The following is a 17589-nucleotide window of genomic DNA, read 5'->3' on the forward strand; positions in this document are numbered from 1 at the left end:
GCTTAGTAGGGTTTTAGAACCTGTCTGGAAGTAGGTCCAAGCAGAACATTGTTCATTCTGGGGTTGGTAGTATTCCACTGTGTTTTGGTCTAGTAGCTAAATGCATAATCCATACCTAATTAGTAGAATTACTTAATATTGGATGGTAATACAGAGATGAACACATTGGCCTTCAAATCTGTATTTGCATATTGAATGTATTCCATAGACACAAGATAATATTGATTAGGTCTATTATATCAGCCCTGGATCTATATAATCTGTGCACTTCTCATTGTATAGCTTTGATTTTGTGTTTGTAAAAAGTGTGTGTGTGTGTGTGTGTGTGTGTGAGAAAACAGACCTTTGTTTGACAGCATGTTTGTGTGCCTGCCAGGGTGCACAATAAATATGCCTGTGCATCTGTCTGTTTATCAGTGTGTTCAGTCTGTGTCGTTAATCCTCAGATCATCCCCCATTCATCCTCTCATCCTCCTCACTTACACCCTAATCCTGTCATCCCTCGCTCTCTTTCTCCATCCCTTTATCCCTTTATCTCTATCCTGTTATCTCTCCCGCTCACATCCACTGCCTCACCCGCTCGCTCACCCCTTTCCCACCCCGCCGCCACCCATCACCTCTCTAGCCCCCCCCCTCCCCCCTCCCCCCCTCCCTCCCTCCGTAGTAGCCAACCTCAGCAGATGTCTGCATGCTGGCGTTGACGTTTTGCAGGCAGAGCAGAAAGGGGGGAGAGAAGAGTCTCCTAAGAAGCACAAAGGAACTGCACTCCTCGTTCCCATTCGAACCCCCGACAGCACTGTAGCATAGGAAATGAAAAGGCGCAGTGCAGAGTAATAAATATACATGTGTGGGATGGGGCTGCCGTGACAACGTGCAGTTTGAAGCTCTCCATTTTCTGGGTAATGAACATAGGAAAGTGAGCGGGAGATGCCTAACATGGGGCTGTCAAGCTGCCATCCAATAAATAAATGATCAAAAAAAACCTGCAATGCAGTGGGTTGCGTTACGGTGTGAAACAAAGCATCTTCTACTCCGGGGCTGCCAAACGGCAGCTTTTCCCCCCCTCACCTGCCAATACCAAGCTGCAGAGGAGAGGGGAGTGGACGGAGCCATTGGTAGATAGGAGGGACCCGGCCAGGCTCAGAGGGAGGGAAAGTTTGAAGAGGGGACGGAACACGCAGAAGCCATGACAGAGCCGAGCAGAGAAGGGAAAGGTAGTGTGAGTGAGATGTGACACACGTCTGAGGAAGAAGAGAAGACTGTCAAGAGCTGTCAGAGAGGAGAGAACAGACAAGGGGCGAGCGAGCAAGAGAGACAGAGCGGGAGAGGGAGGGAGGGAGGGAGAGAGCTAGAGAGAGAGGGAGAGAGAGAGGACACAGCTTGTGTGCTGCTAGGGGAAGGGGAAACACTGGAGGAGAACGAGGGAGAATTTGAATCGGTGAGCGACGTGGGCAGAAGGTGCTTCCCGGCGGATGGTAACAGACCACATTCAAAGGGGAATTGGGAGAAAGAGACGAAAGACTTGGCGTTTCTTCCCTCCTGTACAGACAATGATGGGGCTGTACTATCCTGCGGTGTTGGCGGTGAGTTATAACGCTGTCATAGCCAGTATTACATGCATTATAGCAGTTTCAGACCTCAAATCTGAAGAATTAGGGTGGTCTTTTCTGTGTTTGGAAATGTGCGTTGGATGTGACAGATGTTTACAAAACTTGTTTTGATGCGTTGCCCGAAGGCTAGGCCTCAGATAGCTGCGTGGAGATATACCATTCCTTGTCTTTTAGCGCAAATGAAAGCACACTGAGACACAGGGGTTGGGGGGTTGGGGGGGGGGGGCGTTTTCTGCTTTGTGAGTAGTAGTATTGTGTAACAACTTACGTAACATGTACTCGGTACATTTCGGCTGGTTTTGTCATTTTAAAATGACGATGTGTTACCGGCAGAGTGTGGAGGAAGAGCGGTTGACTGTGGTGCTGTCCTGTGGAGGCAGCTGCCTCAGGATAACAGTAGCTCTGTCCCAACGTGTTCTGTTCTCTCGCCTGTCTGTTGCTCCAGGATCCTGAAGGAAGTCCCGGCCAATGTCCCTGTAAATTAGCGGTGTGGAGATGTGGCCGTGCTGACTGTACGGGGGGGAGGGGGGGCAATGCTAAAGCACTTCTTTGTTGTCATCCCAGCTGCCCTTGCTGTCTTCAGAGTGAAAGAGACAGGTGTCAAGAAACAGTTGTTACTCTTCCGCCTCGGACCTTGGGGCACACACACACCCCCACCCCCCACCCCCCCCCCCCCCCCCCCCCACACCAGCACCACAGCCCCAACCCTGGCCGGGGTGCAGTGCTGCGAGGATCTGAGTGCTGATTGGGTGGTTAGCAGCTGGAATATCCCCAAGCTTGTGTAACTCCTGCTCAGGCATTCTCAGTGCTGTGTGCCTTGGAGCTGGACTCCCCCATTTCTCCTCCGCCTCTCCTCCCCCCGGGGCATCGGCAGCTGTTACCTAGACGTGTCTTCATTCCCAGGCAGGCAGATGCAGGGGGTTTTTTGGGTAGATGGCGGCATAGTGGTTGATGTGTGAGAGCCGAGTGAAGGAGAGGTTTAAACAGTGCTTTTGTTTTAGTTTGCACCGTGTTAAACTCTGACTGTGCACATACATTTAATTTACAGCCATACTATCATGCCGTTATGCTGAGTACAAAACACACCAACTGGTAGTGAGAGTGGCGTGAGCGCTTGTAGCGGTTGTGTGTTTTGCTGCTTCACCTCCATTAGTGCAGACACCATGCTTGCTTCAGAAAGAGAAGGCAGGGATTGTAAGCGCTTTGCCCGAGCCCCACCCAAGTGGTGGCCCCCCCCCGGAAGGTAAGAGACTCACCTGCTGCTTCACATTTGCAGCAACCAAGCTAGCTGACAGTATTACAGCACTAATGCACTCTGGGACATCCATCTCCACTACAGGCTTAATGCTACTCACTCCGGACATCTCAGAAAGCTGCAGTATTGACAATCCAGCTGGCCCAAGAGGCATGCAGAGCAGCATTGGGCTTTAAATAAACAGCACAGCAAGCATGTTAATTTGCACGCGTGCACTATTGTGACGGGCAGGAAAGGCGTCCAGTTCTGCTGCAGTGCAGTGTTGAGTCTCTGATGCTCCTTGGAGCCCCTTCCCCCCTCTGTGAGCTGATGGGGCTGGTTCACTTCAGTGGACACATGGCACGGCAGCAGCCCTTATTCTCTTGTCAGTTTCTCTGGGCTGAAAGAGAAGCCGTCCTCACTCGTGTCACTGGCTGAAGCAGCCGAGGGTCTTATAATATATGGGGGATCCAGCCGGGATCTGATAAGGTGGGGGGGATCCAGCCGGGATCTGATAATGTGGGGGGATCAGTCAGGATCTTATTATGTGGGGTGATCCAGCCGGGATCTTATAATGTGGGGGGGGGTTCTAATAATGTGAGGGGAACCAGCCAGGACCTTATAAAGTGCAAGTGGGAGTGGGTTGTTGTTCTCTAGGTACAAACATGGTCGTTGTGAAACCTTTGGCCAGGTTAATTGTCAGGGAGAGGTCTGTCACCATGCCTTGCTACGATGTCAGGGTGTTCAGGAGTGCAGCGTGGTGATGGGGGACTGAACATCCAGCCGGCCTGGTCCCATCCTCAGCCACATTTAGCCTTCCCATGTGGCCCATAGTTTACTACACTGGACCTTCTGGAATCAACCGGCTGTTTAGATTCCAATGCTCTGTTACCTTTTTAAAATAATTGCCATGTGTTATTTTGGTTGTGTCGCCTCTAGGTTTTAAGCCAATTAGCTGTTCCCTGTACCTCGGAGGGGCGCACTGTACATGTGTTCCGGTTCTCATTGGTTAGCATCTCTGACGGAAGCGCTTGGCTTTCAGTTCATAGGCGGCCTTATATGGAGATGGGAGGTGGCTTCGTCGCTGCTTGACTGGCTCCTGGGATCTACGGGTCACGTTTCATAGCGCCCGGTGGTTTTGACTGACTGGGATGGGGGGGGGGGGGGGGGGGGGGGGGGGGGGGGGGGGGGGGGGGGGCTCGGGGGTTGTGCTCGTCTGGATTTCATCAAGCGACGAGGAAGGCAGAAAGGGGAGGGTGAAGAAGGATAGGAGAAGGAAGAAAGACGGCATGCCTACTTCTCCTTCTGCAGAAAAAGGAGAGGAGCTTAGGACTGCTTCGGAGAGAGAGAGGGGGAAAGAGGCAGAATATTTAATGAAAAGCAATGCGTCACAGTAAGCTCTGGATTAATGATGGCCATTCAGTCACTCTGCCACCAGGATAAACAGATGCGATTAAGAATAAATAACAGTTTCAGGTGTGTTGACTGTGTACTCTCTACTGTACATTTGAATTACAGAAAGCATATGCACACGCTACTTATGCCGCAGTCACTTCACACGTTTTAACCCGCATTACCCCCGGTGGGGGTGGGGGTTCGGTGTGTTTGGTGTCATACGGTGTCTCCGGTCCCCCTGCTGTATGGCCGCCCCTGTGTGGGGAGAGAGGAGACATGCAGCGAGGATGGACCGCCTTGTTTCATATTCCTGGACACGCTTGTGCACGAGACAACTTCTGCAGAAACGTTTCTGTTCTGTTGAAAGGGTAGGCTGCATTTTCGGGAAGGACCTGCTTGTGCTTAAACTGTTTTTGAAGTCAATTCTGATTGGCTATTTAACGTCGGCCCATTTATTTGTGACACATTTTAGGGTGTTAACTGGTTTCATGAAGTTGGTAATGAAATCTTTTTTGATTTTTAAAAAATATTTCAGATATTTGATTCTTCCGGTTTTGCAACATACACTGTTAGAATTGAAGGTTCTTGGGGTGTCCTGTACTTTGAAATGTTCAGGGAACCCCTATAAGTTCCAGGCAAAATGTGAATGGGTGCTGTAAAGATCTATTTATACTTGTTAATCAAAGAACCATATGGAAAAACGTACCCATTCAAACACCTGCCCCAAATGTTGGAAGAGCATAAGGAGGTTCCCCCCCTAAAGGGCCCTCCAAGAACCGTCTTTTTGAAGTGTATCAGAGCATTGTGAAACGCCCTCTCCTCCTCCTGACTCCCTCTGCCTTTCTCTCCTGCTGTGAGTGTGAGTTGCATCCATTCAGGGTGGTGTTACTGTTAACCCAGTCAGTGTGTCAGGAATGCCCTGTTGACTAATGGCTTGAGTGCTACCAGCCCCAAGCTAGTACCGCCTCTCTCTCTATCAGTGGAAACCGGTGAGGAGCCCAAATATCTATTCCAGGACTCGCATGGTGAACATACTGGACTGTTATGAACACACACTGGTCTTCCACCTCCCTGCTCTGAGCCTCCAACACAAGTGAATTTAGTCTCCATGAGTCAGATGAGGAGAACCGCCCTTTCCTGGCTGGTTATATATTATAGTCTTTACATGAGGGAAGACCCTTTGATTCTCCACATTTCACCTTCTTAGAACCCTCCTTGGATGCTGTGGCGTTGTTATTAGGACGTTATTGGCATTGTAATGAGTGCAGTTTATAGTCCGCCTCATGGCACATTCATATGAACCAGAATACATTGAAGAGCCTGCTGGCAGAGAGGAATAGAAAAGGCTTCCATCCTGTTCTGAATTAAACCTACTTTTGTTGCTCTTGTTATCTTGGAGGCGCAGAACCAAGAGCTCACTCCTCCTTATCTAGTAGAGGGGATTTAACAGTAGCCATGGACGGTTCTTTCCAGTGTCGTTTCAAGATGAGAAATGTGCAGTCTGTGGGATTAGAGAATCCTCATTTGCTTTACTGCACCGCGACTTACTGTAGTTCCCTGGTAATTAAAAAGGCTGCCTGGAGCCCGTGTGTCGCCTCACCCAGGCCTAACTGGCTGACTGGCCCATTTAATGCTATTGGATGCTGTCATCACGCCTGGAAGGCCACGAAGCAGTTTCATGGCCCCAAACAAAATGGCGGTGCTCACTCCCCCCTCGTTCCCTTCCTCCCCCAGGGCTTTTACTGAGCACAGTTGGGCTGTTTTTCAAGTTATTGCAGGATGTGTGTGTTTGTGTGTAAAGAGGGTTACATCACAGTACCCCCCCCCCCCCCCCCCCCCCCCACACACACACACACACGTACTGTAACCGAGGTGTTCACTGACACCTTTTGACCAGCTAACAGGCTGGCACTACAGCCCATGACCGTGGTGGTCATGGCGACAGCATAGTTACTAACAGACTCTGTTCATGTGAAGTGGCACTAAATAGGATCGTAGTGTCTGTTTTGACAGGGCATACGTTGTTGTGTGTGTGTGTGGTTGGCGAGCGTGTTTGTATACCAATGTGTGTATCACATTTTGTGACGGTCAATAATAGATGTGGTCGTTTTGAATATTTCATGCTAGGCTGACCAAGACACACTGCTGTCAGAGATATGGAGAGAGACAGAGCTTGAAATTGAAGCTGTGTTTTGAACCCTCACTCTGGTCCCTCCCTGGCCCCATTCTGCCCTGTACTATACAGTAACCCTGGTCCCTCCCTGGCCCCATTCTGCCCTGTACTATACAGTAACCCTGGTCCCTCCCTGGCCCCATTCTGCCCTGTACTATACAGTAACCCTGGACTCTCCCTGTACTATGCAGTAACCCTAGTCTCTCCCTGGCCCCATTCTGCCCTTTACTATACAGTAACCCTGGTCTCTCCATGTGCGATACAGTAACCCTGGTCTCTCCCTGTACTGTACAGTAACCCTGGTCTCTCCCTGTACTGTACAGTAACCCTGGTCTCTCCATGTGCGATACAGTAACCCTGGTCTCTCCATGTGCGATACAGTAACCCTGGTCTCTCAATGTGCGATACAGTAACCCTGGTCTCTCCATGTGCGATACAGTAACCTTGGTCTCTCCATGTGCGATACAGTAACCCTGGTCTCTCCCTGTACTATACAGTAACCCTGGTCTCTCCATGTACTATACAGTAACCCTGGTCTCTCCCTGTACTATACAGTAACCCTGGTCTCTCCCTGTACTATACAGTAACCCTGGTCTCTCCATGTGCGATACAGTAACCCTGGTCTCTCCATGTGCGATACAGTAACCCTGGTCTCTCCCTGTACTATACAGTAACCCTGGTCTCTCCATGTACTATACAGTAACCCTGGTCTCTCCCTGTGCGATACAGTAACCCTGGTCTCCCCTGTACTATACAGTAACCCTGGTCTCTTCCTGTCTCCTTCAGGGTTCTCAGGAGTCCCCGGGCAGCCAGGAGGGGCTGGTTCCCCCACCCTTCTCAGCCTTCCCCCCTCCTCCACAGAACGGCCTGGGGACAGAGTTCAGCGGGGCGTTGTTTGGTGCAGGTGGGCAGGGCCCGACAGAGTCCGGGGCCGGGACAAATGGCTCCCCCACGGCTCCCAGCAGCACCCCCACCACAGTGAGTTCCCGTTCCATTGGTGTCTTGCCATCTGGCTCCCTGTGTTTGTCCCCAAAATGCCCGATCACTCAGTTCACTCCATTTATCCGTTCTTCTCCGTCCCCTCTCCCTCCTCACTCTGCCAGCAGACAGAAGGGTCCCCCGGTCAGGTGGAAGGAGTCGGGCAGTGTGGGGCTGTTGGAGTATCCGGGACCGACGCCTCAGAAGCCAAAGGAACCCCAAAACGACTTCACGTCTCCAACATACCCTTCCGCTTCCGAGACCCTGACCTCAGGCAGATGTTTGGGGTGAGTCCCTGACCTCAGGCAGATGTTTGGGGTGAGTCCCTCACCTCAGGCAGATGTTTGGGATGAGTCCCTGACCTCAGGCAGATGTTTGGGGTGAGTTCCTGACCTCAGGCAGATGTTTGGGGTGAGACCCTGGGAACGATGAGCAGTAAATCAGCCTGTTGTTTAATGGACAGTTGGTGTCAGAGGGCTGTTAAGAACAAAGGGCCAGACTGTCACAAAGGGAGAAACACTCACGTCCTTTCCTTTGCCTTTTCACAGGAAGCCATGGCAGCCATTAAGAGGTAGTCAGTAGGGAGCCGCATAAAGGAGTAACGACACATGTTGTAACATGTCTCATAGAAAAACGCAGGGAAGTGGTAGGAAGAATTTGTTTATTTTGGTACAATGCTGCCTCCCAATGTTCAGCCAGTGTACTCCATATGATTGTCAATGCATTACGCAGAGCGCAGTGCTAGTGATGAAACGATCGTTAGGCCAGCAATTGGAATTGCATGATATTTGCTTAAAGTGATCTCCCTTTCTAAAGGCCATTTGGGAGATCTCTGTCCTAAAACTCCACGAGACAAAATGATTCTTTGATTCAGCTTTTTTATATCTTTAGTCTTTAGGGTAGTGCTTATTATAAAAACAGTCATGGATAATACTAGATGCAGAAAGCAGCTAAGTGTAGGCTATTCATTCATTTGCACAGCCATCGGGGCTTAAAGGAAATGCCTCAGGCCCTGTGGTTGTCTGAAGGTTGCTGGCAGCTGTCAGTCAACCTAAATGGGTGTACAGCAGTGAGTGAACAACAGTTAGTTAGTGGATATATTCACAACAGAAGGCTTGTTTTGTTGAAGGAGTTGGCCTATTTTGACACTAAAGGTCAACAGTCCACCCCTCAATAAAGCTGTTTGTTCTGTCTCTGTACAGTACATGATGTAGTTTTAGTGTCTTGTCTGTATCCTCATTTCTTCTGTCCGTTTATTTTCAGCAATTTGGGAAGATTCTTGACGTTGAAATCATTTTCAATGAAAGGGGCTCAAAGGTGAGTGAGATTTCTTTGGTCCCGCCGCTGGGGAAATGATCAAGTCGGGGTGCTTAAGTGGCGTAACTAGCGGTAGGAAGATGCCTGAAGAGACAGATTTACAGTGTCCGGATTAACTCCAGTGATAGTCAATGACGCTATGTTTCTAAGAGAACGACAGTGGACATATTTAGTTTTCTTAGTAGACACAGTAATTCTTCTGTCACATCGTTTTGTATGTGTACCTGTTTTTAAGAATAAAATAAACTGATCAGAACAGATATGTTTATGGCGCTGATCAGTATGAGAAACGTATTTGCCAGTGATTACAACTGCAGGTGTTCCTGGTCCGAAAATGTAATGTATCAAGTAAAGCTAGCTAAGCCAGGATGCATTTATTTTCTGTAAAATGGCCGCCGGTTTCTTCCACCCTCTCCTGACAATCTCATTATGGTCCTATTTGCCCCTGTGTCGGCGTATGACAGGGCTTTGGTTTTGTCACCTTTGAGACCAGCGCTGATGCGGAGAAAGCCCGGGAAAGGCTTCACGGCACCTTAGTGGAAGGTCGCAAGATCGAGGTAAATTAACCCCGCTCCTCTTACTGCCATCATTCCTCTCCCTGTTCACTCATTCTCCCAGCCTTTACACTGATTCACATAGCCCCTAGCTTTTAAACTGATTCACATAGCTCCCAGCCTTTACACTGATTCACATAGCTCCCAGCCTTTACACTGATTCACATAGCCCCTAGCTTTTAAACTGATTCACATAGCTCCCAGCCTTTACACTGATTCACATAGCTCCCAGCCTTTACACTGATTCACATAGCCCCTAGCTTTTAAACTGATTCACATAGCTCCCAGCCTTTACACTGATTCACATAGCTCCCAGCCTTTACACTGATTCACATAGCTCCCAGCCTTTACACTGATTCACATAGCCCCCAGCCATTACACTGATTCACATAACCCCCAGCCATTACACTGATTCACGTAGCTCCCAGCCTTTACACTGATTCACATAACCCCCAGCCATTACACTGATTCACGTAGCTCCCAGCCTTTACACTGATTCACATAGCTCCCAGCCATTACACTGATTCACGTAGCCCCCAGCCTTTACACTGATTCACATAGCCCCCAGCATTTACACTGATTCACATAGCCCCCAGCCATTACACTGATTCACATAGCTCCCAGCCTTTACACTGATTCAGATAGCCCCCAGCCATTACACTGATTCACATAGCCCCCAGCCATTACACTGATTCACATAGCCCCCAGCCATTACACTGATTCACATAGCCCCCAGCCATTACACTGATTCACATAGCTCCCAGCCATTACACTGATTCACATAGCTCCCAGCCTTTACACTGATTCACATAGCTCCCAGCCTTTACACTGATTCACATAGCTCCCAGCCATTACACTGATTCACATAGCTCCCAGCCATTACACTGATTCACATAGCTCCCAGCCATTACACTGATTCACATAGCCCCCAGCCATTACACTGATTCACATAGCTCCCAGCCATTACACTGATTCACCAAGACCCCACCCTTTACCCCTCCATTCCTTACACCAGTTTGCTCTCACATGGTCTCTGCTGGTACCCCCCAGATGGTTTGTGGCTGCATTTCTATAAATTTAGTTTTTTATTTATTTTTCTTGTTTCCTGGTTCATTTGGGTTGGGAGGAGAGTTGGGACTTCAGAAGGCATGCTGGAAAGTTCTCTCTCTGCATTGTTTAGGTCTTTGTTCTGCCTTGCACCCTTCTTGATAATCAATACTGCTTTCACTGCTTTGATTTCAAATAGCCACAGTCCACGTATTTAATGTTTCTCTATGGCTGGTGTTCCCCAAGGGCATGTGTACATAATGAAAGGGTGATGCATGGCTGATTGTGGCCGGTTTCCTCATGAGTTAGTTTGTAGCCGTGAACGTTCCTTTCCTTCTCTTGCTGTCAGGTGGTTGGGAGAAGCTCCCGGTTTCTGTCTAGCATGCAGCACTGTCCAGTGATACGCATGCACTCCTCATCCTTCAAATAACTACGGCTCTGCCCTCCGACACTCAGTTCTGTAATAAAATGGTGGCATGTTTGTAATTGTTGCAGGGTTAGTGAGAAGCTGGACGTATGCATGATTGTTTTGGGAATACAGTCTGTTTGCGTGCCAGTTCTATCCTTCCCGTCTTTCCCACAGATCTATTTTAAGCCCGTGGCTCAGCCAATAGTGATTCAGCATGGGCTCCTGGCTTTAGCCGTGGTAATTGTGTAGTGCATGATGGTCATAGCCAGGCCTGTTTGGTTGTCATCTGTCACTTCTCCAGTGTCTGGTTCTGAATTCCACCTGCATCCAATGGTCTTTAAGATGAATGAACACTAATGAAGGTCATTAAAATCCTGCATCAGTTAAACGTCTTAGAAATCAAGAACCTAGAAGTGCCTCAAGTAGTTCTATTTGTCATTAGAGCATATTATTGTTTCATGCATGGTTTTCTTTACTCTCCAGCGTAGGGCCGCGTCTCTCTGTCCGTCCTGTGGACTTTTCACGTTGCTGCATGTGTGACAGTAGCTGTAGTCTGTTGCAGTCTGTGGCCTGCATAGCTAACAGTAGTCAGTCAACAGATCTGTCTGTCTGACCAGTGCATGAGCTAGAACCGCAGGACAGACCTAGGGCAAATTAGGGTTATTCCTCTCAGTAGGATTCCTCTTCTTTGTGGAAGAATCCGTTTAGAGTTTCATATTGTTTCAGATTTTGTTTTGGTGATTCTAACAAATATTATTATTATTATTATTATTATTATTTTTATTAAATATATGTTCTGACATGGGGAGCGGTTAGATGTTTGAACGGAGAACGGACAGGTTTAGTGGCCCCATACTAGGCTAAACCTTTTGGGCTTTGAAATCTCTGCTAGATATGCCATGATAGTATTTTGGCCGATTCTTTGAAAGTAGGAGTTGACATTTTTGTAATCAGTTTGGTGGGGATGCACCGATAAGACAATTGTTGGCCAATAACGGTAGCCGATTCATATACCACAATCGTCCGATACCGATGTTGTCATTTCTGTACCTGCTCTGGCATAAATTGGGGATTTTCTTTTTTTATGAACAAATATAAACCCATCGTGCTATCATACAAATATTATCATTCTATATATTTTTAAAAAACAATAGGTTCTCCAAAATAATTATGGTAATGAATGGAAAATGTATACAGCTCTGGTAAAAATTAAGAGACCACAGCACCTTTTTTCTTTCCTTTCCAGAAAAGTTGAAAAGGAAGGTTTTGAGTGAGGAACAGAAGGGTTAAAATGAAGAGACCACTGCACCTTTTTCTTTCCTTTCCAAAAATATCGAAAAGGAACGTTTTGAGTGAGGTACAGAAGCGTTAAATTTGCAGTGGTCTCTTAATTTTAACCCTTCTGTTCCTCACTCAAAACCTTCCTTTTTTACTTTTTTGGAAAGGAAAGAAAAGGGTGCAGTGGTCTCTTATATTTTTTCCAGAGCTGTAAATTATATGATAGATACACATTCCCTTTCCGCAACTGTACATTATACGTTGCCTGGATATAAATGCAGTAAATAAGTTTCTCTCCAAACCGCTTTAACAAATGCCATTGTTGTTCTTTGGATAGGGAGTCATTTGCTAAGGGGAAATCTGTTCAAATCAACTGTGTTTCTCAAAATCTTTAAGTGCTCTGACATAGTTTGCAGCCTTAAAAGCACTTAAGTCTTCTTGGCAGGGCTTCAAGTTAACTTTTTATTTAACCTGCAGATGTGCCTGATAGATTCAAAATCTTCCACTCACTAATTTGGTCAGCCAACCCCCATTCCTTTACACCAGAAAACAAACAAGTATGCTGTGTAATGATTCCAAAAAATTTAAATCTTTCAATTAACAAGTAACATGGAGGATTGCAGCTCAATTTGCAAAAAATCTTGTGTCCTTACCCTTAGTCTAAGCCAAAATGTTACACCTCGGAAGTTTTCTGCTGCGCCTGAAAGGAGATTTCCATGGTAATGGAGACAACAGCCCTTGTCTGTGTTTGTCTACAGCCACTCGCTAGCTGTCTAGAATCTGACTGTCCTGTAGTAATTTGACATGGTTGCTAGAAGTTGCAGTTTAAACTCAAACCACTCGAAAACCACCACGCGTGTGAACAAAACAATGAAAGAAAAACAGAAATGCTGGCTTCAGGAGACGCTGGAGGCGCTCTCTCCCCCTCTCCCCTTCTTAAAGACCATGAGCCGTCTGAAGTTGCTTGTGACTGGTCTGCATAGTGTACTGGATTCATCGGCTGACTCCGACTGTGAGGAGAGTCTGCTCTTTGTTTCTGAAGTCTCACATTAATACAATAACACCCAGAGCTCAATAACCATAAGAACAGTGTTGCAGCTCGACAGAGAAAATCTGTATACAAGCAAATGCAGTTCATGTGTATAACAAAAAATGTTAATGTCAGGAAATCAAAAAAATGGGCGGGTATTGGTTTTGCCAGTGATACGGTAAAATGAATGCAGCGGATATGCGGGAACGAACAATCGGTCTGAAATATTAGCCGAATTTAAAGCCGTTACTACACTTCTGCCTATGATAGTCCAATACCGATTGCTGGCCAATATATCGGTGCAACCCTCATGTGTGCTGTTATCTTGCATGGGACCTGGTGGACGTTTGTGTGCATGATGGTTACTGCTGTGTCCTGACATGGCGAACACTAACACGGAGCCAGACACTCAGTCGTTTCTTGCATGCCTTTTTAATTTCTTATCTCGGCTAGCTGACTTTTTACGGACTTCGGTGAGAGTGATGTTGAGTCCTGGTGGTCTAGCATGCTGTTGTCCAAGAAGGGCTGTCTATCCACTGAAGGAAAAAAAAATTGCAATAGTTTATTGGATCCAAGGATTTGGTCTGTTGTTGACTGCAGTCTCTCAGTGCATGGGGATTTGTAGCGGTTGATGTTCTCCTAGCCAGTCTCTCTGGAATCCTCAGTGTGCATGGTAATTGGTTGTACATAGAATGTAGTATTAATGTGTACAATGACCTATTCTATTACATCTAAGTGTACTGTTTTTTTGTCTGGAATAAAACTCTGTGCTTTGAAGAAGTCAGTTTCCCGTGCGCTTCCACTGTACCCATGTAAGTGGTCCAATTCGCCTGTGTCTTCCTGCTGTTTGTGTCTCCACCACCTCTGAGTCTGCTCACCATGCATCTCCCATTAGTGTCCCTGTGTGTGTGTGTGTGTGTGTGTTAATGTGTATGTGTGTGTGTGTGTCCTCATTTCAAAGGGTATTCCACAATACACACGTGTTCTATAACCATCTCTCTCTCAAATGAGACTCGGTAGACCACTCCTTGGCACTGACATTTATATGCCATCAAGGAACACATCGCACTGACGTTTTGGAAGTGACAGTCAAGACATTTGACTGTGGGATACCCGCCATTTTGATGGATCAAGCCCTTTTCACCGCGCTGTCCTGTCACACTACATTTCCCAGCCTGCAGTAGTAAGAAGTGTAATGAACGTTGTAGGTGTCTCTGGCATGCCACTCTCGCTGACGTGTAGCTGTGGGAAGTGATTGCTCCGCGGTGCAGAGTTTTAGACAGACATTAGATGCAGTAGAATGGGAAGGTCTTGTCTGTCTGTCAGCCCAGAGGTGGTAATAAGGACAGGCACCTCCTGGTGCTCCGCATGCATCCCATAATGCACTGGGTGGTAGAGAGCTGATCACTGCATGGGCCTGAGTGTCTGACTGAAGAAGGGAAATGAGCGTGATAAGTACTGACTTGGTGGTACTGTTCATCTGATCCTGCATGGCCGATCCGTTGTCTCTCAGCGGTTTTAGGTTACGCTTCCGCGGCTGACAAACCGCTCACAGCCTCAATTTGAATTGGTTCCGTCAGTCTTTTAGAGAGAACTGTCATGTTCTTCAAGAAAACAAATTTGACTTCTAATCTGGAACGTCAACCTCATTGAAAGGCATTTATTTAGAAATCTTTAAAAAAAATTACTAGAACTTAATATGTGAATGAGCTATAATCAAAAGGAAGGCTGTGAACACGCTGTGCCCCAGAAGTGTATTTGTGCTCAGAATAGGCTGTGATAAACTGGCCTTAGCTTTGGACTTGGCTTTAGTCATGATTGTTGTTTTGTTTCAGACACTTTGCATGACTGTCGGAGAAGACTGGGTGAACCTGTGAATGGATTGGTGTGTTTGTGTGTAGGAGGAGGTCACTAGAAAGGGGACAGGGAGTATGAACTGTTCCCTTTCTGTCTCTCTCTTCCTGCACAGTCTGCTCCCTCTCTCTCTCTCTCTCTCTCTCTCTCTCTCTCTCTCTGTCTGTCTGTGTCTTTTTGTCTGTCTTCCACTCTCTCTGTCTGTCTTCCACTCTCTCTGTCTGTCTTCCACTCTCTCTGTCTGTCTTCCACTCTCTCTGTCTGTCTTCCACTCTCTCTGTCTGTCTTCCACTCTCTCTGTCTGTCTTCCACTCTCTCTGTCTGTCTTCCACTCTCTCTGTCTGTCTTCCACTCTCTCTGTCTGTCTTCCACTCTCTCTGTCTGTCTTCCACTCTCTCTGTCTGTCTTCCACTCTCTCTGTCTGTCTTCCACTCTCTCTGTCTGTCTTCCACTCTCTCTGTCTGTCTTCCACTCTCTCTGTCTGTCTTCCACTCTCTCTGTCTGTCTTCCACTCTCTCTGTCTGTCTTCCACTCTCTCTGTCTGTCTTCCACTCTCTCCATGCCAGTCAAGTTATTTTTTTTCCTTCCACTGATCCCTTGTGACACTGCGGTCTCCACCCACTTGTTTTGACTGGTCTTGTCTCCATGCACCTGTTTGTAAACCCATCATTGGATTTCCTCATGTTATTCAGTCTCTAGTCTTTCCTCCATCCTTGTCTTTTTATATCTTGATGTTTTTTTTTCCAAAATTAGTTTGTCATGATTCATGGTTGAACAAAAGAGAAAAGATGTTTTAATAGTTACGCACTCTCCAGATCAAAATAGGAATCCTGCCCCATTGCTTTTTAATGAGATCTATTTTCTGGTACATTTCACTTCATTATTTTAACTGCCACTAGAGTGGGATACCAATTTTTAGACGCAATTAAGCCACGGTCTTAATCCAAATGTGATCAACCGGGCGGTTGTGTCCCTTCCACTCCTGATTATCTTTTAATATGCTGTAAGAAGCACCCCAACCTGTCTTTGTCTATCTTCATTTCTATTTCACATTGGGGGGAGTTTTATTTATCAGCTTGTCTGTTGGTTTATTTATTGGCTTGTGTGTTGGTTTATTTATTTGTTATTATATTTTTTTTCTGTTTCCTGATGACTTCTGTGTGTGTTGTTATCAGTCTCCACGGTAACCACTCGCGTGTCCTCACGCTGTTTCTTCGGCAACGGTAAGTTGTGTATAAATGACATAATCGCTGATCTGACTCCCACCCCACCCTTGAAAAAGGCATATAAATTCGAATATAGAGAACAATCAACACAAACCATATATTTGACTGCCATTTTTTTTATCTGTCAGCTACTTCAGTGGTAGTAGATAATCAGAGCAGGACATGCAGTATTTACATGCTGAAGTTCTTCCCACAGTGTCTTCATTATATTACAGGTTGATCAGATGCCCTGTTCTGGTTCAGAGTGAGTCTCTGGGGTGATAGAGCAGGTAGCGGCGATGAGGGTCATGACTCACAGACAGCCTATTGACGGCCCGGTCCAGCCTGTCATAAAATTGAATGCCCCCCCCCCCCCCTTGGTTTAATTGTCATCCTCTTATCAATGACACGGCCGACCAGCTCCCATGGGAGGCGTTGTTCCCACGGTGTGATCAACGTCAACCCACGGCTCTCAGGGAGGCTCCTGTTCACCGCTGTTGTCGGGCCTTCAACAACTTCAGTCAGTATCAGCCAAGACATCCTGTCTGTGTTGGCTGGGTTTCAGAGTCATGTCCCTTTAAATGGTTGTGCACCACATCTGGATCCATCTGCTTTCAGGACGCGCACAGAGGGTGGCACAGAATGTACAGTTGGAAAATAATTCTTTATATTAAGTCATTAATAAAATTGAACATTTTTCTGCACGGAAGTACAATGGTAGCCTGGTCATTCTTATGCAAATGGTGGTGGAGGGCTCTGCATTGCTTTCTATGTAAGTCGGATGTTTTTCTGGGTTCTTTGAAAATAATTATTCAACTTTAGGGGGAAACCTCTCACAGATGTTAACCAAGTGTCCAGTTATCTGTTGCTGTAGATATCAGTTAAATGGGCACTGTATTGAAAATACATCTCACTATCTTTTGGAATATCTGTTCGATATTAATGATAAGCTGTATTCATCTTGTTGAGGACATTTAAAGTTACAAAACCAAGCTGTAGGAGGGAATCGTCCAGAACAGAATATTCAGTACAGTGTAGAACAGCAGCACTCTACAGAGTGTAGGTGATAGTAATGCAAGGGAATATTCAGTACAGTGTAGAACAACAGCACTCTACAGAGTGTAGGTGGTAGTAATGGAAGGGAATATTCAGTACAGTGTAGAACAGCAGCACTCTACAGAGTGTAGGTGGTAGTAATGGAAGGGAATATTCAGTACAGTGTAGAACAACAGCACTCTACAGAGTGTAGGTGGTAGTAATGGAAGGGAATATTCAGTACAGTGTAGAACAACAGCACTCTACAGAGTGTAGGTGGTAGTAATGGAAGGGAATATTCAGTACAGTGTATAACAGCAGCACTCTACAGAGTGTAGGTGATAGTAATGGAAGGGAATATTCAGTACAGTGTAGAATAGCAGCACTCTACAGAGTGTAGGGGATAGTAATGGAAGGGAATATTCAGTACAGTGTAGAACAGCAGCACTCTACAGAGTGTAGGTGGTAGT

The 17589-nt window shown here is 46.7% G+C and overlaps 1 protein-coding gene across 4 annotated transcripts in view; it reads left to right on the forward strand.

The window, feature by feature from the left end:
• Nucleotides 1–17589, forward strand: part of LOC105013459 (RNA binding protein fox-1 homolog 2) — a 51821-nt gene that overhangs the window by 21973 nt on the left and 12259 nt on the right. For 2 of the 4 annotated variants that reach the window (XM_034295398.1, XM_034295396.1), the window contains exons 3-6: nucleotides 7199–7390; nucleotides 7516–7677; nucleotides 8654–8707; nucleotides 9172–9264. In XM_034295398.1, the coding sequence (XP_034151289.1) occupies nucleotides 7199–7390; nucleotides 7516–7677; nucleotides 8654–8707; nucleotides 9172–9264 (501 nt within the window). Of the gene's footprint in view, nucleotides 1–1362; nucleotides 1584–7198; nucleotides 7391–7515; nucleotides 7678–8653; nucleotides 8708–9171; nucleotides 9265–17589 lie in introns of those variants that run through there. The other 2 variants (XM_034295399.1, XM_034295397.1) reach the window with 2 other exon arrangements.

The sequence above is a fragment of the Esox lucius genome, chromosome 11, assembly GCF_011004845.1.
Source record: "Esox lucius isolate fEsoLuc1 chromosome 11, fEsoLuc1.pri, whole genome shotgun sequence".
NCBI classification, from domain to species: Eukaryota; Metazoa; Chordata; class Actinopteri; order Esociformes; family Esocidae; genus Esox; species Esox lucius.